Here is a 16,429-nt window from a genome sequence, read left to right on the forward strand (position 1 = left end):
CATTTTTTTTTATTTATAATTTTTAAAATCTCTATTGTGGCCTTTGTAGTTACTGTGAAGCCACTCCTGGGCCTGTCTCTAGATGATTATTAGAGGAATCTGACAAAATAAAATAAGAGTAGTGTATTTGCATCTCTGTCTCGTCTGTCCCTCTCTCTCTCTTTTAAATAACCAGTTTTGTAACCATAACCACACAGTTCTGCACTGAATGACTTCTTATTTCAGTTTGCCTAAAACTGAACAAGAGGTGATGGTTTGAGATGAGTTTCTCATTAGGAGCAGCAACATCCCAACCAATGTGTAACTTGAGTTGATGAACTCAGGAAAAATTAGGACTTTCAAACAAAGTCGTATTAGAATATTCTAAGATTCAGTGCCAAATTTAAAATAACTAAAAATGTATTCTTTAATAAGGAACAAGTAGCATTTCTAAAACTTTAAGTAGTGTTATGGTAAATGTTACTTGCTGTTAGGGTGCATAATGGATAATGTAAGAATAATTTTCTTAACAATTTCTAGGAACTAGACAACACTTCCTTAGATCCTACCCTTTTGCACATTTCTCTCACGGTATAGTCTGTAGTGTTTTTTTAGGGGATCCCCTCCTTATTTCCTCTGAAATTATTTACACTTCAGTTACTTTCTCCCTATAATATTAACATGTTTCCTACTCTTTCTCTTTGGAAGTAGCATTAATATGATAGAAGTGATAGGATGAAGTTATGTGGAAGATGAGAGAAAGGTTTTAGTAGAGAGAGTGCTTATGTTTTGCTTACTCTTCATGCTCCAACTTGCTGTGTATTGATCTTAAGTCTGTGATTCTTGAAAAATCCCAAAACAACTTAAATTTACCCTATGAAGTCAATTATATAAAGAGAAATTAAGGATTATATTCAGAGCTAGAGGTTATACAAAGAATATAACCTCTTTTTTGTTTTTTCAAATTCTTAGATAAAGAAAAGTAATATCAGTGCTTGCATTACTGAGATTATACAACATTTCTTGAATAAAAAGCATGTACACAACTCATTGTTATTGCACCTCTTTGCTTGGCATTTCTGCTTGCATTAAAGTTGGACGGTGTACTGTGATATAATTATAACATTTTTATTCCTTCCAACAATCAGACTCTTCTTATCCCTTTAGATAAACCTGTATTGCAATTGACGAGTGTGGCTGCCAAAAAATGATACAAAGCTGGGCATTTAGCTACTCCATGTTGTGTAGTAAATGTTCTGATTAAGGGGATTTATGATGTATGTTAAAGTAGAAATGCTTTTGAACTTGTTTTCAGTCTCAAATCATAATTTTGGTTTTTAATTAAGAATACTTTTTAAAACAGTTACAAATAAAAATCTAAAATATCAAAATTCATTATTGTCAACTGTGTGTAAAGTATCTTGTGAGTTTTATAGACATTTTGGTTGTCTCATGTTTAAGTACAAATGTCTTTATAGAAAAATTCAGTTCTCTGTGAAGAATAGGAAGTGTATTGTATATTGAACTAGTTCTTTGTGTTATTTTGATATTTAAAATAAAGTTCTTTGGCCCCTACTAGAGACTATCTAGGTTTTACTGAATGACATTTTCACAGGATGGGAACGTAGTAAGCTCCGCATGCCCCTGCTATGGTCAGTCGCTAAAAATAAGCACGCCTATACGAACTATCCATGTAATTTGCTTTAAATTTCTTCCCCTGGGGCCAGGAAGCCGCTAAAGTACAGCTGATTAATGTAATTATGGGCAGGTGTATTCTATGAGAAGTCACTTGAAATCAATTTTTGCTTAACAGTTTCACCTAAGGCTGTGCCGGGCAACCGCAGCGATTGCTACGTTTGCTGTGGAAATGCTGTTACTCTCTTCCCTTCAGCACGACCTACTCACAAAGTCTAAAAGCTGATTTCATTTCTGTGCTGCGGGGTTTCAGGTGGTCCCGACGCAGTCGTTTAAATAAGGCGCTGCGGTCTCATTGGCCAGGGGCTGCTGCTCATTGATTGGCCCTCCGGATGAGGTAAAGCTGTTGCTCATTGATCGGCTTCCTGATGACGTAAGGCTGCTGCTCATTGATTGGCCTCTTGATGAGGTGGGCGGTGCCCGAAGCTGCCCATTGGTGGAGGCGGGAAATTTAAACAGAAGCAAAGAGCCATACTTGTTGTGCTCAGGGTTTGTTTCTTTTCTCCTCAGGGTTTGGTTGCCGGACAAGAAAAGGGGGCGACTTCGCTCCCACAACTTTCGCTGCCGCCCCTGAGGGGAAACGGTCAGCCGGGGTCTGAAACTCCCCACTCGGGGGCAGCCTCGTGGAGCCGGGGAAGGCGGTGCGGGCGGAGCCGGAGGCTGCCATGACGACGCGGCGAGCGGGGCGCCGCCGCTGGCAGCCGAGCCCCTCCGAGCCGCGGCCGCCTGAGGGGCAGAGGGGCCCCGCGGCCTCCCCGCCGGTCCTGTCCCTCAGCCACTTCCGCAGGTCCCCTTTCCTCTGCTTCGGGGACGTCCGCCCGGGAGCCTCGCGCACCCTGCCGCTGGCCGTGGACAACCCGAACGACGAGGAGGTCGAAGTGACGGTCTCCCGCCTGCCGGCCGCGGACCTGGGCTTCAGCGTGTCGCCGCGCCGCTTCGTGCTGCAGGTGGGCCCCCGCTCCTCTGTCCCCCGCCACCCGCCTCGGGAGCGCTGCGACTCTGGGAAGAAACCGAGACAGCCGCCTGGAGAGTAGCGGCGACTCCCTTGGGCGGACGGCCGCGCGCTTCGCTCTGTGTGGGCCGGGGCGGCGGCGGCTCGCGCACCTGTAGCGCGCTCGGGGTGTTTTCCTCAGGCTTCGGCGTTGGGGAACGCGCTTGCAGTTCTAAATTGACAGACGGCACTTTTGCAATCTTTTTTCTTTCAGGAAATTAGGAGAGTGCAAACATTTTGGTTGCATTGTGTGTCTTTGCCCCTCCCTAGCAAGGGTTAGAGGCGTGCCCTTCCCCTCTACCGTGCCCACCCCATCCCTCAGTTGTGGGTCTACCCGTGCCCCCAACGCTGCCACCGGGAGAGCGAGCCGCAGTGTTAGTCAGTGCCAGTTTGATGGCGAGCACAAGTGGAGCTTATTCTTCCCATCTTGTGTCACCTCACTTCAGATGATGGGCCCAAACTCAATCCAGGGAAATAGAAGTTGTGCTAGATCGCTGTCGTTTCTTATAATTGATATTCCATTGTATACGTCTACCAAATTTTAATAATCCACTCATGAATTGACGGGCGCTTGGGCTGTTTCCACATCCTTGCAGTAGTGAATTGTGCCGCCATAAATATTCAGGTGCAGATGTCTCGGATAGAATGTCTTTTGCCCTCTTGGGTAGATGCCTAATAGTGCTATTGCTGGATGAATGGCATTTCTATTTTTAGCTCTTTGAGGTATCTCCAAATTGTTTTCCAGAGAGGCTGCACTAAGTTGCAGTCCCACCAGCAGTGTAAGAGTGTTCCTGTCTCTCCACATCCTCCCCAGCATTTGTTGTTTTGAGATTTTTTGTTAGAGGCCAATCTCACTGGGTGGGATTAGATGCTATCTCATTGTGATTTTGATTTGCATTTCATTTTTTAAAAAGTTGACAGCACATTGGTTGGTTAGAGCAGCTTTTTTTGATTGCTTCCTACCAGCCACTTTAATAGCTTTTTAGTTTCTATGTGCACCCATAGAGGCAAAGTAACTGCTTTTTTGGTGAAATTGTGAGCTTTGTTTTGGCTAAATGTCTGCAGCAAAACCCCAAAACCTGTTTAGAGCTGTTTTCAATATGCATGTGTAGTGTGTATGCACACGTTGGCATCCTTTTTTCCTTTGCTGTCAGTGTAGTTTTCATGGTGCTTCAGATTTGATTTTTTAAGTGTTTCAAGAACCTCTCCCAAAGCTTTCACTGTATTGTGTTGGCCAGGGTAAAACAGATCCCCATCAGGAAAAACCAGAGAATGTATGCTCTTATTTGGCTGCTGTGGCCTTTTCCTTGAGTAGAACCTCTGAAACTGAGAAAGCCATTGGCTGAGGGGGTCTGAACCCGCCTGCGAATAATCAACCACTGCACAAGGCAGTGAGAGGGGAGAGACTCTAATCTGAGTTCCCTCAACTGTGTGTCACCAGCGGTTCTTCTACACTTCAGAACTGCCTGTCCCGCCCCTCTGTTTTATGAATCACTGCCTGATTTTTTTTCCTTTTGGAAAGACAGATTTCTTTCCTATCTGCATAGTACTTTAACTTACTCCTTTTGTTATAATGTGAAACTAAATTGTGTTTTTAGAATGAATTCTGTTTTATAGAGTAAAAATTCAGTTTTTATTTTTTAAAACCAGTTGTTTATGATGTTATATGGTTTCTCCTTTAAAACAAAACTTGTTTCCCCTGAAAAACAACAGTTTGTTTTGTGATGTCAGGGTTTTGCATTTGGCAGATTCTATCTTCCTGCCAGGGTTTAGGGTGTAGATGTCAAAGTCTGAACTCCAGTCAGACTGCCTGGGTTCTAGTAAACTAGCTGTATGACTTCGGCAAAGCTTTCTGGACATCAGTTACTTCATCTGTATAATGAGCATAATCATAGTGCCTGCTTCCTGGAGATGTGAGCATTTGAGTTATCTGTACCTGTACCTATGCCTGTAACACAATAGCTGTTTAACAAATGACTGCATGATGATGTGGACTTAAGAGAAGTTTGTGGGGAAGGAGGAATTTAATTGACCATCTTTATATATTTTTTTAAATAAAGTCTTCATAATACAGGATCATTATGTTTGAAAAAGACATACCGTACATATTTAAGAAGTAGAAATATACAATTAAATTTTTTAAGACCACTAAAATGATTTGGAGACTGTTGTATTGCTTTCATACAATTAAGGTTTTATTATAATTTTATTTACTTATAAACCCTGTTATTGCTAGTGACTTTTTTCTTATAATGAAATAAGCAGAAAGGGTAGGAAAAATATATTTGACTTGTTAAATGTTTAGAGAATACAGTATTGGTGACTAACAATTATTCTCTACTATATTCTAAGATATGTAATGTGTGTTGACTATTATATTATAATTATTTATGATTCTTTTGATTATAGCCTAAAGAAAAAATTGTTATTTCTGTTAACTGGACACCATTTAAAGAAGGCAGAGTAAGAGAGATTGTGACATTTCTTGTAAATGATGTTGTGAAACACCAAGCTATATTACTAGGAAATGCAGAAGAGCAGAAAAGGAAAAAGGTAATGTTTTAACCATCCTGTGATTTACTCTAAGAAAATGTTTACCAATGTATAAAAATTATTTTGATAACAGACTTGAAGTAACATACATATTTATTTAAAGGTAATATTCAATAGCTATCAACTTAATTGTTTATTTTGCTTATTTTTGCAGAGAAGTCTTTGGGAAACCATTAAAAATAAGAAAACTTCAGCCTCTTCAACTCATAACAGAGGGGTTTCAAATATTCATGTTAACAAAACATTTAGTGTTTCCCCAAAAGTTGACAGAGTTAGGAGCCCACTGCAAGCTTGTGAAAATTTGGCCATAAATGAGGGCTATTCCCCAACAGAAAACAACTCTTTAATGCTTGAAGAAGATAAATTACCTATATCACCTATTAGCCCTACTTTCAAAGAATGCCATGGTGACACTTGCTTGCCACTTGTTATACGTCGATCTACTACCTACTCATCTCTTCACATTCCTGAAAATGGGGAATCATTGAAAGTAGAAGGTGCCAGCATTTCAAAAGATTTTTATTTTAATGAGAAAGTCATAACTAAATCTCCCTCTAATTCTATAAATATTAATGGCCAAAGTGAAGACAATAGTAAACTTACTCTTACTCCAAATTACTCTTCAACTTTAAACATTACACAAAGCCAAGGAAATTTTCTAAGTCCAGATTCTTTTGTCAATAATAGCCATACAACTAATACTGAACTAGAAATAGTGACGTCAGATACATTTATGAAAGATAATTTGAAGCCTGTGTATTTGGAATCAAAAATGGTACATGAAATTTATCGGACAATTTTAAGTCCAGATTCTTTCATAAATGATAATTATGCACTAAATCAAAATCTAGAATCAGAGTCAATTAAACCCATTTTACCCCCAAATCAATTTGTAAAAGATAACATGGCATATGTGTGCACATATCAGCAAACATGTAAATTATCACCATCATCAAATGAAAATTCTGGGGTCCTACAATCTCAAGATTCGAGAAAAAGTGAAGTTTTGCCATGTATTCCTGAATGTCAGGATTCAAAATCTCCCAAAGCTATTTTTGAAGAACTTGTGGAAAAGAAGTCAAATTACTACAATTCTACGAAACAAAATCATCCTAAATTTTCTGCAGTTCAAGATATCTCCAGTTACAGTCATGATAAACAACCTAAGAGACGCCCAATACTTTCTGCTACTGTTACTAAAAGGAAGCCCACCCATGCCAGAGAAAACCAAACTGAGACTAATAAACCAAAAGCAAAAAGATGTCTCGACAGTGCAGTAGGTGAATGTGAAAAAGTGATAAATAATCAAGAAGAGAAAGAAGCTTTTCATTCTTGCCTTCCAATTATAACTCCCTCTTTGACAACAGTGTCTGTTGCTCGTAAAAGAAAGAGTGATGGAAGCATGGCAAAAATAAATGTGAGAATTCCAGTTACAGAGCATATGGAGGGACGAGAGATCAAAAGAATCCATTTTTCTCCATCAGAGTCTAAAACATCAACTGCTAGGAAACCAACAAAGGTGAAAACTCCCATCTCAAAATGTATGAGCAACAGAGAGAAATTAAACCTGAAGAAGAAAACTGGTGAGTCTTGTTTATAAAATCTACTGAAAGTATACCCATAAAGGACATATTTTCTGCTTCTTTTGGTTAAACTTGTGCTTTTTTGTTTTGTTTTGTTTTTTGAGACAGAGTCGCACTTTGTTGCCCAGGCTAGAGTGAGTGCCGTGGCGTCAGCCTAGCTCACAGCAACCTTAAACTCTGGGGCTCAAGCGATCCTCCTGCCTCAGCCTCCCTAGTAGTTGGGACTACAGGCATGTGCCACCATGTCCGGCTAATTTTTTATATATATATCAGTTGGCCAATTAATTTCTTTCTATTTATAGTAGAGACAGGGTCTCGCTCTTGCTCAGGCTGTTTTCAAACTCCTGACCTCAAGCAATCCACCCACCTCGGCCTCCCAGAGTGCTAGGATTACAGGCGTGAGCCACTGCGCCCAGCCTTAACTTGTGCTTTTTATTTACTAATTTGCTTAGTGGAAAATGGGGCAAATGTAATGTGGACCTGAATTCTGAGTTAGTTGCAATCCTGCCCTTATTTAAGCTTTTGATATTTTATTCATGAATTTTCTGCATTAATTGATTTTTTAAAAATTGTTGCATTTAAATATCCTAATTATTGAGTTTTTTGACACTCATCTTGTTATGGGCCCAAAGGAAGTACACAGTACTTTGTTTGGCCTCACTATAATCCAGGCCCTGATTGGAAGGCCCAGTGAAATGCCTGACCACCCGCCACCCCCAGCCCAATGCATCAGAAGGAATACAGAATAGACCTTTGCATATTTGGTATTCCTGGTGACATTATTTTCCCTCAGCCTGTCCGCAGTCATTAATTAAGAATGCAGGTAGGGCCTCAGTTTTATATTCCTTTGGGACAAACCTCTTCGTTCCTTCCCTAGTATTCACAGCTTCACCATCACTGTCTGCCTCAAAATAGGACTAATTCCATCATGCCCTTTTAACTCAAATTAGCTCATTTGATATTCAAGATCCAGGCAGGAAAACCACACTAGTTATTTTACCAGAATTTAAAAGAATTCTAGGACTCTTCGGAAATATACCTCACATCTTATTTCTCCTTGGACATCCCCCAATTTGACCCATTTCTTATATCCCTCTATCTCTTTAAACCCTTGTGTATCCTCTGGACTCATTGTCCTTCATTAGCACCTGTGCTTTCCAAACATTCCTTCACTTTGCTGCCCTGCTAAACCTGGCTCTCCCTGAGAACACTGCTTGCCTTGCAACCCTCTCAAGTTTGTTGTATGTGTTTTCTCTCCTACTCTTAGGACCTTGTGACTCTGATGGGATCTTCTTATATCTACTTCTTGTTTTTTGTATCGATTTCCAAGCTATTATTTCTCCTTAAAAAGAAAACAAAACACCTTGAAGCTTATTTTTCAGACTATCCTAGTGATATCCTTATTTGTTACAGTAAAAGATTATTCTCTTGAATACACCTTCCCCAAAACTACTGCTATTATGATTTCAAAATCCTTGTAGAAGATCCTTCCAATATTCTGAAGTTTTGGTTCCAGGCTACTTAGGCCATCTTCTAAAAGTATCTCAATCTCCAATTACCATGTCTATGATTTCAGCATTTCCTATAGAAGCCCAACTTCAACATTTTCTTAAACCCTTCCAAAACCTACAATTCTTTAATCCACCACTATTTACACAGCCCTCACCTCTGATATGTTCATTCTTTCCTTACTCTGCTTGGATTCATCACAATCACTTCATTTACCATTTACCGTCTTGCTGCACTTGCACAGGGAGTTCCAGCCCCTATGGAATCTCTCTGTATCCACTCAGGCGTGAAACTTGCTGGTTGGTCTTCATAACCACTAGCCCCAAGTAAGTCCTTAACTCCTTTTTGGCTATATTTTCCTGGTTTATTGACTTTATTGTTTTGCTATAGGCTTTCTCATCCCTTCCCTCTTTTTTCCTGAACCTTCTTTTTCCTCCTTTCGTAAATTAAGCAAAGAAAATCATTAAATGGTTGAGTAGAAACAAAAGTGTCAGCAAAGTATCAAAACCGATTGGAGTTTAACAAATAGAAGAATTGGAAATAGCTAATATAAAATCATTTTTCAAAATGAGGTTTTACTTTTTAAAACATTTTAATACAAGTATAATTTATACAAAGAAAAGTATACATATAAATATATAACTCAGTGGTTATCACAAAATGAATACCTAGATTCTTTCATGGAGTTTGGTTTTTTAAACACAGAATAATGGAGCACAGGCTAAAGAGATAAATGGTTTTGGGTTTTTGGGTTTTTTTTAATAAGATAAAAATAATAGCATATGTGTATATTAATCAGAAATGGCCTAGTAGGGAGCAAAACTCTGGAGATGTGGAAGAGAGAAGACAATTTCTAAAGCAATGTTCTTGGGTAGAAGGGCATGGAATCTCGTGTACAAGTAGACAGCCTGGTCTTATGTGCATAGACATTATATGCTGGAATAGAGGGGAAGAAAGTAATGGATAAAAATACAAGTAGGGTAGTAGATGCTGTGGCAGTGTGGAAGTTTTCTTCAGCACTTCTGTTTCCTCAGTGAAATAGGGAGCAGATCATCAGCTTAGATTAGGATTAGAGCACTAACTCTGGAGACATTGAGGGGGTGGAACCTCAGGTTTATCTCTTAACTATGTGAATTTAGGCAAATTACCCAATTTCTTAATGCACCAGTTTCTTCATTTGTAAAACTGTAGTGATGACATCTATTTCATGACTGTTGTAAGTAGTAAAGGAGGTAATAATTAAGCACTTAGAACTGAGCCTAACAGAGAAATGTGTGGTCAATAAATGTTAGCCTTCTTAATTTGTGCAAAACCAAATGCCCTTGCTATGTCCATTCACAAAACAGGTCCTCTTCAGTAAATGATACCTCTGTTTTTTGTTGCTCAGGTCAAAAATCTTGGAGTTTCTCTTAATGGTGTTGTCTCCCATACTTTTTGTACAAATTCAAACTCAGGTCTGTCTTATCACCTACAAATCTTATCTTCCTTTTTTTCTAAATATATTCAGAATCTCACCACTTCTCACCACTTCCACTGGCATCATTTGGGCCACTCTTTGTCATTGCAGAGTCTGCAAATAGGTCTTACTTCCACCCTTGCCCTCTTACAGTCTATTTTCTACATAGCAACCACAGTGATACTTTTAAAATACTGGATCCTATCACTCTACAGTTCCATACCATCTAGTGGCTTCCTTTCTCCCTGAAATACAAAGTTCTTACAATAAATAGTTTACAGGCTCTGTAAAATCTGTATTTACTACCATCTTCCTTCCACCCTCACTCTTACCTTTCTTTCCTCTTTGCTCACTCTGCTCCTACCTGCTTGGCTTCCTTGTGGTCCTTGAAAACTCAAACATGCTAATATTGTTTCTTCTATCTAGAATGATTTTCTTCTCTAACTTTCTTATATCAGGTTCAAAAATGCCAGTAACTTGCCCAACGTCACAAAAGCTACTGAATATGTAGAGCCATGGTTTAAACCCAGATCTATGTAACTACAAAGTAAATGATCTTCCCACCCTATCTTGCTATGTACACTATTGGAATTTAAGTGAGAAAAGATAAACATAAGATTTTTATTTTGGACCTTCCATTACTGTCATCTTTGGTCATTGCTATTTCCATAGGTTATTTGCTACTGTGACTTTCATTGCACTTTCTTTTATAACACCCACCATTATATACCTGGGCCTTGGGAATCACCCTGATCTCCCTCTTCATCACTTCCCCAGTTAGTTGGTATTAAGGCTTATTGTTTCCACTAGTAAATTAACTCTTCTCTAATTTGTCCCCACTGCCTCTGTTTTAATTTGTCTTACCATATCAAACTTGGGTCTTCATAATAACTGTCTTATAATTTTCTGTCTCTAGTGTTAACCTCATTCATTCCATTGTCCATATTGTTTTCTAAAATACAAAGGAGGGTGTTACTTCCTTGGTTAAAATTCTTCACTGGCATAGTAGGTGTTTCACAGAGATTAATAGTGCAGGCTCTAGAACTATGCTGTCCAGCTCAGCAGATCCCTGCTACTTACTATCGTGTGTGACCTCCACCAAATGGCTTAATTGCTCTCGGCCCCAGTATCCTAATTATATAAATTGTGGGTGGTAATAGTACATTTCACATAGATTTGTTGTGATAATTGTATAAGTAAAAGACTGATAGTGCAAAATTAGCTGCCACTATTATTTTTAATATTGTTGAACTCTTCCCTACCTCTTCCAACCTCTTGTATGTAATTTCTCACAAGTATTCTTTGTGCCATCCTTATTTGGGTTCTGTCAATAGACCACATTCCTCAGGCCTAATTTTCATTTCATGAGTTAGCTCAAGTGGATTCTCATCTGGGAAGACTCTTCTATCCTTTTTAAACTTCTTTCCTAGTAGATTCAGAACTATCTAAGGGCTGGGACGTTATCTTTCAAATCTACATATTCTCAGCTAGGTAGAGTCTACAATATATGCACACAATAAGTTATAGTTGAATCTAGACTATAGCTTCTATAGACACAAAATAGATTGTGGTTTATGGTCTGTAACCTCCATGAGTTGGTTTTGTAGATCACTGAGTTCATAGCATTAGTGCCTGGCATTAGTTATAAGTTATTATAGCATTAGTTATTAAGTATTTGATAAACGAATATGATTGTGAAGAGCCCAAACTTTACCTTTCAAATCAGCAACCTATTCAGAGAATTTATTTTATTTTTTAATTGCTATCATTGTTTTCTAATTTATTTTAGATTTAATATTCAAAACTCCTATCTCTAAAACAAACAAAAGGACAAAACCCCTTGTTGCTGTGGCACAGTCCAATTTGACCTTCATAAAACCATTAAAAACAGGCAAGTGTTTATTATGTTTAAACTCTCAAAGTGACATGGAATGAAGTATTAATTGCATTTCAAATGGAAATGAATTGTTTTTTTTTGTTGGATAAAAGCCTTGAAGAATTGTTAAAGTGTGTAATCAAATTACAATTAAGATATTCTATCAACTTCTGTTTGATATGAGAAATAAGACCTAGTATTTGATAAATTAGTAGAGTGACTATAATGTATTGTACATTTCAAAGTAGCTAGAAGAGAATAATTTGAGTGTTTCCAGCATAAAAGATAAATATTTAAGGTTATGAACATACCAAGTACACAATCTACAGAAATTATATGAATTTTCACATGTATCCCCAAAATATGTAAATCTATTGTGCATCAATTGAAAAAAAGGTATTATATCAGCCTTTAATGAAATTGACTCAAGGTGGTTTAGGATTTTTAAATAACCAGGAAGTATTGCTTTGTTTCTTCCTCTTTTGCTTTGACTGCATTTCATACCCAAAATGCTTTCAACTCTTTCCTGCACATAGTGGCAAAGCAAATATTATTCAGTCTTTTAAAGATGGCTTTACTAGTAAATAGCCTTATGCTCTATATTATATAATAATTTAAAGGAAATTTTCTTATGCAATAACCTAATTGTATTCTTAGCTATTCCTAGACACCCAATGCCATTTGCTGCAAAAAACATGTTCTATGATGAACGCTGGAAGGAAAAGCAGGAGCAAGGATTCACTTGGTGGCTAAATTTTATATTAACTCCTGATGACTTCACTGTAAAAACAAATATTTCTGAAGGTAAACATTAAATGTTGTAATTTCATAATACTCTTATTTTAACAGACCAAATTTTTAACATGATTTGTCACTAATTATACAAATTTTGTTTATTGTATTATAGTTATTGGTATGCTTCACAGGTGCATTGGCCTAAATACTAAAGGTTGTGTAGTTAAGAATTTTCACCTACATAGATTTATATACATAAATTTTCTGTACCCAAAATACTGAAATGTACTTTTTGTTCCTTATTTTCTCTCATCAGCCAATGCAATCAGTCCTGTGTGGTTTGCCCATTTGAGGTTTATTGTCCCTGCTGCTAAGATCCTCAGTTTAAGAAGTATGTGGGAAAGCTATAGGATTATGAACAATCTGAAAACTGAGTCACATGTGGAGTTTTTAGAACTTCAAACATTTGAAAGATTTTCTTCTAAATGAGAGGAGACTTAACTTTTGTGAGGTCTTGCACATAGGTTGTAGGAATTAATTTCAGCTCAAGATAAGAAAAAATTCTGATAAACATTTAAACTGTCAAACCATCATATAAGCTATCTTTTAAAGTGGTTATTTTTCCATCATTGCAGTGTTCAAACATACTGGTTTGTATTTGTCAGAGAAGCATGTATAGGATTTCTACATTAATTTACATTTGGATTAGATCTCTAATATCATTTTTATTTTTCTCAAAAAGAAGCAAAGCTCAATTTTTAGGTTTTAAGAGAAAATGTGTTCTATAAAAAATCACATTCCAAAATTGATTTTTAAAAATCACATTCTTGAAGCTTGACTTTAGTAATTTATAAAGAGGTGAAAACAGAGAAACCAGATAGAAGGCTGTTTCATTATTCTGGGTTGGAGATGATAATATTTGCACTGTGTGATGGTGGAGGTGATAGTTAGAATTGGGATACATTTTGCAGGTAGAGATAACAGGTTACAATGACAGATTGGCCTATGATACTTAGTGAATGATGATGCCTTTATTTTGAGATAACAAATACTAAGAGGAGTAAGCTTGGAGTGCGTGAGCAATAGATTGTTTTTACTGCCTTAAGTTGCATTTTATTGCTGGATTTAAGACTATATAGAGATAGTGTTTAATTAGAAACATTCTTCCTTTTGTTTTTATCCAGTAAATGCGGCTACTCTTCTTTTGGGAGTGGAGAATCAACATAAAATAAGTGTCCCTAAAGCACCTACAAAAGAGGAAATGTCTCTCAGAGCTTATACTGCTCGGTGCAGGTTGAATAGATTACGTCGCACAGCATGCAATTTGTTTACTTCTGAAAAAATGGTTAAAGCCATTAAAAAACTTGAAATTGAAATTGAAGCTAGGCGGTTAATTGTTCGAAAAGATAGACACCTCTGGAAAGATGTGGGTAAGAAGATTGTAGAAGTTTTGAGATTCTTCAAAAACATGCTAGAGATTTTATATTTCTTTTTGTTTCCAGCCTTACTGAGGTATAATTGATAAATAAAAATTGTATATTTCTAAGGCATATGACATGATATTAATATATGCATACATTGTGAAATGATAATCACAATCAAGCACATGCCCATCTCCTCAGTCACCTTTTTTTTTTTTTGCTGTTTGGTGATAACATTTAAGATGTACTCTTAGCTAATTTCGAGCATATAATACACTATTATTAATTGTAATCATCATACTATACAGTAGCTCTACAGAATTTATCCTACATAACTGAAACTTTATACCCTTTGACCAGTATATCTCCAATGTCCCTAAATCCCAGCCACCATTCTCTCTGTCAACCACCATTCTCTCTGCTTCTGTGAGTTTGACTTTCTTAGATTTCACATATAAGTGAGATCATACAGTATTTCTTTCTGTGCCTAGCTTATTTCACTTTGCATAATATCCTCCAGGTTCATCTATATTGCCACAAATGACAGAATTTCCTTTATTTACTACATTTTCTTTATACATTTGTTGATGGACACTTAGGTTGACTCCATGTCTTAGATATTTTGAATATTGCTGAAATGAATGTGAGAATGCAAATATCTCTTCTAGATACTGATTTCATTTCACTTGTATATATACCCAAGAGATTTTGTATTTCAAAGCTAAATATACATGCTTTAGCTTTGCTGCCTAAAATCTCACATACTTAAATATGATAATATGTATTTAAGAATAGAAGTATACTTAATCTAAATTATTTCATATATAAGCAATTATCCTTTTTTGCACTGGTATACTCTCCATAACATTGTATTTATTGTCTCTATTTGGTTAGCGGTTTAAGCTTACTTACTTTTGACATGCATTTTAGGAGAACGCCAGAAAGTCCTGAATTGGCTATTGTCATATAATCCTTTATGGCTTCGAATTGGCTTAGAGGTAAGCATATGTTTCACGTTTTGAAAATATTTTTTTAATGATATACTTTTAATAGAATAGACTGTTTAATAAAATGGATTTTATTTATAAAAGTTATAAAGTCATTAGCTTGATTCATCTTTCAGTATAAAATGTTGGTCCATTAGTAAATTCTCATTAGGTAAATAGGCCATGTTGTTATATATCATTGCCTTATTGTTAAATATCAATTTATTGCATAGTCTCCTAAATATAAATAATTCGGTGCTGGATGTAATGACAACTATAATCTTATTTTTGAACATTTACGAGCGAAAGCACTAGGCTGTTTTAAATACATTTTCTAATTTAATCCTCTTTAAAACCCAGTGAGGTTATGCATTATTATTTCTACTTCACTAACAAAAAGAAGCATAAATGTTAAGTGATTTGCCATATGCCAATAATTGGTCAGGATTTGGACCTACACCAGTCCGATGCCAAACCCCAACCGTATAAACTATTTTAATAGAGTACCACTCATAAAAATGTCATCAGGATTTGAGTTATTTACATAGTGCTTGGCTCAATATTTAGAATATTTTTTTTTTTTTTTTTTTTTTTTTTTTTGAGACAGAGTCTCGCTTTGTTGCCCAGGCTAGAGTGAGTGCCATGGTGTCAGCCTAGCTCACAGCAACCTCAAACTCCTGGCTCAAGCAATCCTCCTGCTTCAGCCTCCCAAGTAGCTGGGACTACAGGCATGTGCCACCATGCCCGGCTAATTTTTTGTATATATATATTAGTTGGCCAATTAATTTCTTTCTATTTATAGTAGAGACGGGGTCTCGCTCTTGCTCAGGCTGGTTTTGAACTCCTGACCTCGAGCAATCCGCCCGCCTCAGCCTCCCAGAGAGCTAGGATTACAGGCGTGAGCCACCGCGCCCGGCCTAATATTTAGAATATTAAAACTAACAGAATTAGAAAGCTACTACTAGTTAGTTGGCTGTTAAAATTAAGCTTTTGTTTAAAAAAAAAATACCCTCTATGCTTCTGTTTCCTTTAGTCTTTTACTAGTATGCTTTTACATTTTTTCTAGGTTTCTTACCTTCCTAATATGAGATCTCCAATTATTTCAATTTATTCCAAGTTTTAAAATAGTCTTTGGGGCTGAAAAAGGGATATTTGCAATAACCTGGTTTGTATGTACCAATAAACTGAGGCCCAGAGATAACAAATAATAAGCTTACTATGGTCACACAGCTTAATAGTGTCATTTCTTATTTCAATCTTGGTATCCTTTCTCTTTCTATAGTCAGCAAATGACATATCAACTGGCCCTGCATCACATGGTCAAGTAATTCTGGAACCTCAATTGAACTAGAGCCTCCATATTTTGGGACACAGCTTTTTTGTGGTGAAGTTAAAAGCAAAGAGCGTTAGGTAGAAACTTTCAGTGCCTTTTAAAACTTAGATGCAGTACGCATCACCTCCACCCATATTCCACTGGCCAGAGCATATTGTCTGGCCAAGCACAAACCAGGCAAGGGTGTGTTAACCTCCTGTAAGAGTCACAGTGAGTCCGTGGTATACAGTAGGAATGTGTGCATTTTTTACAAGGAATGGAGGAGTGAATAATTGTGAACAATAAAACATTCTACGTCACCACCACACCTTA

General features: G+C 37.1%; 1 protein-coding gene and 1 long non-coding RNA gene across 2 annotated transcripts in view; one reads left to right on the forward strand and one right to left on the reverse strand.

Annotated features, from left to right (window-relative positions):
• LOC142863861 (uncharacterized) overlaps nt 1-16,429 on the reverse strand; it is a 41,167-nt gene that overhangs the window by 13,574 nt on the left and 11,164 nt on the right. The window lies entirely within an intron of this gene.
• ASPM (assembly factor for spindle microtubules) overlaps nt 1,502-16,429 on the forward strand; it is a 48,878-nt gene continuing 33,950 nt past the window's right edge. The window contains exons 1-7 of the mRNA XM_012744377.3: nt 1,502-2,621; nt 5,075-5,218; nt 5,373-6,801; nt 11,556-11,657; nt 12,300-12,446; nt 13,562-13,807; nt 14,729-14,796. Of these exons, the coding sequence (XP_012599831.2) occupies nt 2,340-2,621; nt 5,075-5,218; nt 5,373-6,801; nt 11,556-11,657; nt 12,300-12,446; nt 13,562-13,807; nt 14,729-14,796 (2,418 nt within the window). The 5' untranslated portion in view covers nt 1,502-2,339. The remainder of the gene's footprint in view (nt 2,622-5,074; nt 5,219-5,372; nt 6,802-11,555; nt 11,658-12,299; nt 12,447-13,561; nt 13,808-14,728; nt 14,797-16,429) is intronic.

This window comes from Microcebus murinus, chromosome 23 (genome assembly GCF_040939455.1).
Source record: "Microcebus murinus isolate Inina chromosome 23, M.murinus_Inina_mat1.0, whole genome shotgun sequence".
NCBI classification, from domain to species: domain Eukaryota; kingdom Metazoa; phylum Chordata; class Mammalia; order Primates; family Cheirogaleidae; genus Microcebus; species Microcebus murinus.